Source organism: Antrostomus carolinensis, unplaced genomic scaffold (genome assembly GCF_000700745.2).
Source record: "Antrostomus carolinensis isolate BGI_N321 unplaced genomic scaffold, ASM70074v2 scaffold17752, whole genome shotgun sequence".
Lineage (NCBI taxonomy): Eukaryota > Metazoa > Chordata > Aves > Caprimulgiformes > Caprimulgidae > Antrostomus > Antrostomus carolinensis.
The window spans coordinates 63211-73091 of NW_010297802.1; the positions used below are offsets into that span (position 1 = coordinate 63211).

At 36.9% G+C, this 9881-nt stretch overlaps 1 protein-coding gene across 1 annotated transcript in view; it reads right to left on the reverse strand.

Annotated features, from left to right (window-relative positions):
• The window catches only part of ATG5 (autophagy related 5), a 70807-nt gene extending 62793 nt beyond the window's left edge, over positions 1-8014 (reverse strand). Inside the window, exons 1-2 of the mRNA XM_029083562.1 lie at positions 7893-8014; positions 1637-1715 (exon numbers count right to left, since the gene is read on the reverse strand). Coding sequence (XP_028939395.1) covers positions 1637-1715; positions 7893-7951 — 138 coding nt within the window. The 5' untranslated portion in view covers positions 7952-8014. The remainder of the gene's footprint in view (positions 1-1636; positions 1716-7892) is intronic.
• Between the last annotated feature and the right edge of the window lie 1867 nt (positions 8015-9881).

A 9881-nucleotide genomic window follows, 5' to 3' on the forward strand; every position in this document is an offset into this window, starting at 1 on the left:
CCACACCTAAACTATTTAGCTGTAAGAAACAGTAACACTTGAAAACATCTTCACTATTTTTACATACTTTGATATACTTCAGTTATGTTTTGTCTTTAAGAATTAAGAGGCATTTATTTAAATAAACTTTCAGATCACATAAAAAATAGGATAAGACATTAAGCAGGTGCTTAATCCAAGGTGCTGTATTTTTAATAACTAAATTACATCAGCTTTTAAAATAATACTGCCTTAGCAGTAAATTATTTCTGCTAATCTTTAATGGACACCTTTGAGACAAAATTAAATTAGTTGACCTTTTGGCAAGCAGCAACACAAGGACATTAAAGTCAGCTTACATTACTACATGAAATTGAAAAGCACTGTGGTGTTGCAACTTATTTCTCAAGATGGCTCTACTTTAGAATAGCAACATCCACACACTACCAATGTTATTCTGCCAGAGCTCTCAGAATGTGTAACAATTAAATCATGATTTATGAAACTAGACACCATACAGTTTCTTCATCCCAGCTCTCTCTGACATTTATCAGACAGAAGCGTAGCAATTACAGTTGTTTCAAAAACAACCCCATCTTCAGATTCAGTCAGTCATTTTAAAAGTTTCAAATGTGGAATTATGTATCATAACAATCACAGAATCATTTTGGTTGGAAAAGACCTTTAAGATCATCAAGTCCAACTGTAAGTCTGTTAACAAGATCTTTTCTAAAACACATTCAAGAGAAGAATTGATTGAATGAAAACGTTCAACACAACTGCTTCCCAGTATGCTTTTCATTTAATCTCAAATCTCACACACTTAAGTAAAGCCTATTAACCTAGCATTTTCCTTTGGATCAGTTTCCCCATTGCATTGTTCCTTTTACAATGGAGAAATTAAAGCTTCAAAGTTAAATACCATGATTTCTAGTTGTGATTTTTACTTCAAAATATACCTGAGATTACTATCTCAGTGTATTCCAGAATATGAAAGAATCCTGCACCAAAGCTAACCCTGCACAAGTATTCTTCAGAGCAAAGATCGGTAGCGCTATGAAGTCATACCTAATAGTTTTAGAATGTGTAATCAAAATAATTCTTCTCCTGTGACTAAGCTGTCACAAGACCAAACTCACTTCACTCAGTTCTCTAAAGGGGTCCCACATGAAGCACAACAGCATCCCCTGACTTCAAGGATTTCTACAGTGTCTCATATCCATGCTCATGTGCTTAAAAGGATGAGCACTTCTCAGTCTTCCCAATCTTCAGTCAACTCGAGCTGACTGAATTAAAAACAGAGAGTTCTTCCCTTATATCCACTCAATTGCACTGACATAGTTTCAGAAAGTTCTTCCCTTATATCCACGCGATTGCACTGACATAGTTTCATAACTTATAATCTGAAAATCCAAAATTGTTTTTCAAGATAACAGAATCATTTTTAAATGAAGGTCATTTGAAAGCTCACACAATCTCCTGGGAAAGAGCTATAGATTTACAGAAAACTTTAGATGGTTCCTGAAGAATGAACATTCTCCCCTTCAGTCATACCATTCACTTATCATAAAATAATTATGAAATCTTTTCCTAGCTTCCAAATTTCATGTAATCCCATGCTCACTTGTTTTTAACTAAAGGTGTATTTTAGTTTTACCTTGAAATGCACTGTGATGCTCCATGGAAGGGCTGTATTTGATGCATGGAGATCAAACAGCACACCAATTGGGTAATGCCTAAAAATAGAGAGATATTAAATTAACATAAAAAGCTGTGCATTTAATTCTACATATAACAGTTAACATACCTGCAGTTACCTGAAAAAAATTAGCTATTTAACTCCCTCTCTTGCTTATTCAGCAAAGTTACACAGGCAGGTATAAATGACCAACAGTTTCTAGCAGAATCAAGTCTGGCATTTACAAGTTCACTGTCTAAATCAAGCTGTGCCCACAAAACACTGGTAGTTTTGCAACAGCCTAAGTGGCCTACAGCTGCCCTGTGGAATCCTTCAAAACAGTATTTTTAGTTTAAAAGCTTGATAAAGGTAGGAATAGCTGGTCTGACAGAAAAGTATACATGCTTTCAGATATTTAAATGCCATGAGTTTATACCACATTGACCCTTAATATCTCTTCCCTCTCCTACCTGCCTGATGCCATTGTGGAGAATAAGTAGTAAAGTGAAAAAATGGCATATCTGTAAAGGGGCTGAAACAGGACAGAACAAGATGACCTCTATATCTTTCCTATCAAATTAAGAAATATGGAAGGAGAGGGGGAAAAAAAGATTAATTAGAGTTTTGTATTTCAGTGGTATTCTGGACCAAAGAAATTACACAAAGAAGCTACTTCCTCCAAATATTCACTTCTGTCTTACAGCTTTCTCTCTTTTAAATTCATTAGAAGACACAGCCACCAGCAACAGAAGGAATATATATCACATACACAAAACTTCCACAGGCACTCTAAAAACATCTTTCTGCAGCTTTCTCACAAGCAGACACGTAAGATTTTTGAACTTTTTTTTTTTTTTTTAATTCAGCATACCAAGTTCCCTTCTCTCATCTTTCAAAAAATCTCAACTAAAAGTGCTTTACTGGCTTATCATCCCACAGAGAGATAAGCACACATTTAACTGTAAACTCAGCAGCTTCACTGAATTAAATGGGGCTGATGACAGGACATGGAACGACGTACGTAAGTTTTGGAAGTCCAGAGAACAATAACCAAGAGTGCTGCTCTAAAAGCACCTGTGCCAAACCAATTTCCTGACCTGCTGAAAAAAACAACGGTGCTTTAGCACCCTCTGCGGGTGAGCTAACTCCAAAGCTAAGACAAAGTCACTTCACAAGAGCAAAATAAAAACCCAAACCAGTACTACAATTCTTGAACTCAATTATTACATTCTTAACTTCTTAAAAGGAAGAATAGGGGGAAAATATCAAAAAGTATCTAGAACTGCGTTGTCCTGACAAAGCAAATAAAGAACATAGATAATGCATATCTAGATTTGTCCTTATTCACTGCTAATGCTCAAGTTTTTACCACTAAGACTTTTTATTACTGCCAATCATGTCTTGAGTACTGCAACAGGGCTTCAGCAAGAATTCCATGAAAAAGTGGTTTTCCAAGTGAGCTAAATAACAAAAATCATATTTCCTTATTAGATGAACATGAACAATGACTTTCAGTTACTTTCAAGTTACACAACAAAATAGATACCCACAAAAAAAAAAAGAAAAAAGAAAAAGCACCAATTCTTGGCCTACCTCCATATTTTCTACCCAGTGTAGATTACAAAATAAAGTTAATACACTCAAGCTTTCTTCAGTAAAATCCTTGTACTTGGCACAGCTGACACATGGTTTTCATTTTGAAAGAGGCCAGCCCTAAATTCGTTTTGTTCCATAGAAGAACACACAAGATTAATGATGACAGTAGACCATGAGAGGAATCATTTTCTATTCAGAAGCACAGCCTTCCATTAACAGTAAAGTTCACAACAGGAGTGAAGCAATCCTGAGAGGTAAGACATGTCCTGCTTCAAATTCCTGTTCTCACATGATGGCATTTAACCTGAAGCCAACAGAACCGTTAAGTAATGCCTGTAGATAATGCTGTGTTTCACTTATTTTTGGGATAGAGTTCTAAGCATTTTTTAAGAGTCTGTAAACAATAGCACTCCACATAACAATACTAAACCTACTCTTCACGTTTCCTTCATAATAAAATCTGGGTTTTTAACCAGGACAGAGAATTAAGGGTGGCACAAAGAGAGAAGAAAACAGAACATATCAATCTGTACATGGAATTAAAAAAAAATTTTTAAAAAATTTCCAGTATTCCCTTACTCCATTCTTAAGAGTGTATGTACCTTGTGCTATAAGCCAGTATTCCCTCATTAAAGATCTTGCTTCAAGTGGTACTGCTGCAATGCTGTTTCTAAACTTCTGTTTGAAAAATAGACATGTAAATTAAAGAAATACACAAATGCTCTCTAAAACCCACAGTAACCAGGAGAGCCTGGGACTTCTCCTGAGTGCCGGGGCAAACAGACACAGCATCCTTGCCCAGGGGAGGTATGTGTTAGTGGAAAAGCTATGTCACAAAGTTAAGGAGCTGCAGGAGGTCAGTGGGACACACAGCATCAGGGAAGATAAGAGATTGATGGCATTTTCACTGAGACCTTGCAGAGATGAGAGCCCGAGCTCCCAGCTGCACAGAAAGAGGGTCTGCACTCAATGGAGTGGTGAATGGAGACTCATAGGATGAGGAAGACTGAAGGCTTGAGACCTATGGCAAGAGAAGGCAGGCTCGTTCTCCATCTGCAGTTAGTGTGTCAATGGCAGATAAGGGGCTGGAAGCTCTGAGGAAGCATCAGAGCAGCCTGAATGGCACATCCACACCAAGAGGAAGCAGTCAGAGTGGTAGGAGACTCCCTTCTCCAGGGGACAGAGCCCTCCCTCATCTGCTAATCTCATTGCTACCTGCAGGCTTGCTGTTTGTTAAGAAGTTGCAGACAGACTGGCAAGGTTTGTCCTCTGCTTGGACTGTTAGCCCTTGCTGTTCAACCATGTGGGCCCAAATCATAAGTGTGGTGAGGGAACCCTTCAGCATATCAAGAGTGACTGTACAGCTACAGGGTCAAGGTGGCACAGTTTTGCCATTGAAGGAGAAAAGGCTCAGAGAAGAGTGAATGCTAGTAAATAACTGCAGGTCAACAACTGGTTGTGCAGCTGGTGCGACAACACAGGGACTTGGCTTTTGCAGCCACAGGACACCTTCTGGGGGTAAAGGACTGCTAGGGAGAGGTAGAATCCACCTAAGTGGGGCACATAGTCTACCACAAGCATATGTCTATAAATGCATACAGTTTGGGAAACAAGCAGGAGAAACTAGAGCTCCACATGCAGTGATATAACTGTGACGGGGTTGGGCTACCTCAGATACAGTGAAACAGCCTGCACAATGGGAATGCTGTTGTGGATGGATGGATGCAAGCTGCTCAGGAAACAGGCAGGGCAGATGAGGGAAGAGGGTTGTCTTCTATGTAAGGGAGCAGCTTAGACCCATGAAACTTAATAGGATAGACAACAGGTTGGTTGAGATCTTGTGGTTCAGGATCAGAGGAAAGACTAGTAAGGGCAGTATCATGGTGAGAGCTTGATACAGATCATGCAATTCAGGGGAGCAAACACATAAAGCCTTCTTTAAACAACTCAAAAAGTTTCTGCATCACAGACCCTGGTTCTTGTAAATCTCTGACATTTGCTGGAAAAGCACTACGGTGGGACACAAACAGTCAAGCTTTCTTGATAGAGGCACTGGATGGACCAGAGCTGACTCGACGCCGAATCTGTTACTTACTAACAAGACAAAATAGTTCTGGATAATCAGTGGCAGCTTTGGCTGTAGTGACCATGAAATGGCAGAGTTCAAGACCCTTGAAAGGTTGGTAAAGAAGAGTAGGCAGAATACAGAGCATGGACTTCACTCGCCACTTCCTCCTGGTGCCCCTGCACAGTTCAGGCTCAGCTAGCTCAGACACATCACTGGACAGAGCTTTCAGTTCCTCACCTGCAGCCAGAGCACAGAACCTATCCTGTGGTTACAGAACTGCAGGTGGAGAAGGTGCCTTCCTCCAGCTGCCAGAAGGCACAAGATTCCAGGCCTTCCATATCTTAGGAAACTATTTTCCAATCCAATAATCACAGGTTTTGCCTGCATCTATTTCAATGTAGTTGTAGGTTTAGGTTCCTGTAGCTGCAGGGTCTCAGAAGATTTGATCTGTTTCCTTTTGTAGTCTCTGATGCTGTGCAGTCTGAGGATCTCTTCCTACAGCTCCTAAACTTGGTGACACAGACCCTACCCCAGCACACACCACCTGCAGGCAAGGAGACCATCTTCCCCTGCCCAAACAACCTTGGTGGGAAGCCCCAGGTACTCTGCAGACCTGCAAAGCTGCATCCTCCTTCAGAAGCTTGGTCTGACCATGAAGCTGAAACTATGTTTCAGACTTCCTCCAAAATCTCACTGGAAAACAGAAGAGCTGCAGCTGAAAGGAGATAAACTACATCCCAATTGGGTGTGAAACTGCACAGACTGTAAGAAACATGGCCTCCCAGGGCAAAGTAAATTATTAGAATGAGTAATATTACTAGCAAGTTCTACTTGACTCTGGATGAAGAAACTGCATTTTAAAAGATTAAGCACTAACGCTCACTATTCTTTCTCTACAGATTACTAGCTCAATCTAATTCTCAGTTCTGGTATTCGGGATTCCCTGGAACAAGCTTCAGCTATTTAGAAGATCACCATTCTCCTAAAATGAAGGTTGGCAGATAGTATTTTACTTAGAAAAGCAATTCCACTGAAAACAGTGGAGCTGTTCCTGGAAGAATATTCTTAGATTTTCTGAAAGATCAAAGCCTTAATTAGCAGACTATAGTTACACTATTCATTTTAATTTCAATGTTCAATCAGTTTACTAACTCTCCATTTAATTTTAGAATTATAATTTATATTTTTACTCTCTACCTATATTCTATAATTTAATTTTATTTTTTTAAATTCTCCTTTAAACTACACAGTATTTGAAAACTTACAGAAAATACAGATTTTTCTTCGGCTGAAGTAAAAAGCCTCTCTTTCCTTTCTCATTACAGCTTCAGTGGAAAATGTACAGTTTCCTCCCATTATCTACCTAATATTATGAACACACTGGGACAAACATGGTACCTTACTGTTTATTTAGACAGCACCCATCATGAATCGAGGTCGCTATAGCACACCAAGAAACCAATTATTGTTAAATTCCAGGTAATTTAAATGGATGTTTAAAGCTGGTTTTGCCAGCCAGTTTTGAAAAAGTGAAAAAAAAGTGAGTTTTTATGCTTTTCTATTTACATATTTTCAAGTTTTACACTAAGTTGGTCTCAAAGAAACAGAAGACTTGAAGAGATCCACTGCATCACCATGTCTAAAGCGACTCCATGATGTTTGTGATGCTTGCTAATCACAAGACAATTCACGTTCAAGAAGCTAAAACAGTCACAGGTAATTTTCTTTTTCCATTATGATACTGGAAATTAAAGATATAAAATCTCTTCGGCATTCAAAATACTAAATACTTTCTGTGGAGCTGATGCTATCTATACAGAGCTAGCAAACATTGCAGCTCTCAAATTGTTTTATTTTAAACTCTTTATGGTAGAAATAGAAACAAACAAACTCTGATGAACAGTATTTATGAAAACTAAGTGAAACAATGGCAGTTTGACTTCTCAACCTCTCAGGAAAAAAGAAAAAGGAAAAGATACTTTTAGTAGTCCATATGACCAAACAAAAGTAGAATCAACAGCAATTAGTTCAAGACAGTTGAACTAACTGAATTCAACAAGAGCTTGTGCATCCATATTAGATTATCTATTTTACAGCACAAGCACATATCACACCAATGAAAAGTGAAGGTTAAGCACAGGTTTTATTATCTTTAAGCATATATCCTATTTGCATTCAGACTCCACAAATAATACTTCCTATCTGGGTTGTTAGGCATCTTTTAAGAAGGTAGAATAAACAAAATGAAGATTTATTTGGTGATTCTACTGTAAGAAATGGTAAGGCCAAAACCACAGGCATTTTGTATTACGGTAACTAGAACAAAACCAGTAAGTGCAGAACAACCTCTGCCTTATACATATAGTAAGTACATGCTGAATAAGCAAAAATATGTTCCACGTTAAAACTTCTTATGTTTTTCCCAAACAACATGCTTTTCTTACCCTCCTCTTCTTTTGCCATCTTTGAAACCCAATGGAATGATTAGTTCAGGAGAAGTACTGATACTGTGCTGAACTTCACTACCCTGCATGATAAATTACATAAAGGTACAAAGCGAAATAAACTCACCATTTCAGTGGTGTACCTTCATATTCAAACCATATTTCACTAACTTCCTCTTGTCTCATAACTTTCTGAAAGTGTTTCTTCACCTTATCTGTTACCAGTGTCAAGTAGCTTATCCTTGGCAAAAGCAACTGAAAGAAAAAGATATAGAAGATTTAAGTACACATAAAATTTACTAAATTCACAAAAATCTGTTACAAGTATGTATTTTCATAACCAAAATTCAGTAAGCAGTTTTTTTTTTCCTCTCTTTAACGTAAGATGTCTTTTAGACAGTTTACTTCTTAATGGTCAATGAAAGGCTACAAAATCATATACCCAGAAGATGCAGAATAGCAGTATCCAATATAGTAACACAAACAAAAATAGTAAAAAATAAGTTCTTGATTCTTTCAATGTGGTGGGAGGGAAAAAAGTAGAATTTAAATACTGATATTTTGTCTTTAAGCAGGCCAAAGAATTAAGTTTTTAACCTTTTTCATAGTAAAAGATAGGAACATGTTCTAACTTCTTATTGAATACAATCAGTAACTGTGTATCAGGGATTCTTTCAAAATGGAAATTACCACTTTTTTTTAATATTAAAAAAAAAATAAAACTAGCTGCTTAGTGGTTTGGTTTCCAAGTGCGTTTCATATTTTCAGTAGCTGGAAATTTCCATTTTCTTTGTACTGGGTTTGCCAATTCAACACATTAGTCAAGGCTGCTATGATTCTTCCACTATTTAACCTTTGCCAGCTACTAAAATCAGAAAGAAAACTGTCAATATTTTATCAGTTGTAACAAGACACCTTCTTATAGCTTTCTGGTAAACTTTTTTCCTCAAGTGTAATGTTATGCACCGTCCCAACCAGAATGTAGTGCTATTTTTATTTTCACATACCCACCCTCCTCTTTGTACTGACTGGTGACTGTATAATACATTTACTTAAGACGAATCATCTCATATGCTTTAATGAACAATGCATTTCAGTATCCCAACAAGAAAAGATTAACCTCCCTGTTAAATAATATTTAGCTTTGGAGCAGACATTTTAAATGAACTGTATTAATCCTGTAAAGTTATCTTAATATCCTAATTATTAATAAAATACATGGGTCTACGCAATAAATAGAAATAAAGTATACTTTACATAGTTAGAGAAAGAGAAATATTTGTTTTCCAGTGTTCCTCATAACCATTGCAGTTTCCTAATATATTTTCTTTATAGTATATGGATACTGCTAGGCCTTAAGTGAATGTTTATGATACAGACATCCCAAACTATGTAAGGATGTATTTTGCCTGAAAAAGAAAACTTTATCTCTGCAGTAACATTCTTCCAGAATGCCTCCAACAATTAGATCACACTTTGATACATAAATTACATAATATTTTGGCCATGATACTAGAATTTATTTATAAATATCAGATTCACAAAAATGTAGTATGGGGAGTAAATCAGGAGTAAGTTCTTATGAAGGAGAATGGATTTATCTTTTAGATAACATTGCATCAGGTTACTAATCTGCATACACCTGCAAAGCAACTAAACTTAAGGATTATATAAAACTGCAAAAGATGAAGACTCATCACTATCCCAGTCATCAAGTCAGTTAACATTTGATCTTTTATGGACCATATGGTTTTCTTTTACCATCTGTTTCTCTTATTACCATCATCATATCGTTTTTACCTTCTCTCATAGGAGTCTAATTCAGCAAGGTAATTAAATATAGCCTTCAGTTTTAAAAGGTGAACAATCTTAATAAATGCAATGAAGTCGTGTACACACTCAAGTGACAACGGTTTGGTACCCCAATGACTAGAATGACAACATAATCTTTTCCTTTATTAACCTAATTCCACATTTCTACACTGATTGTTCTTGAAAATATATAATCCAGCCTATTCCAATCAAACCCAAAATATTTTTGGTAACAATTCTGCAGTATTTGCATGTGATATTTTCAGTTAAATTAATGCTGGTATTATTCTGATATGAGACTCAT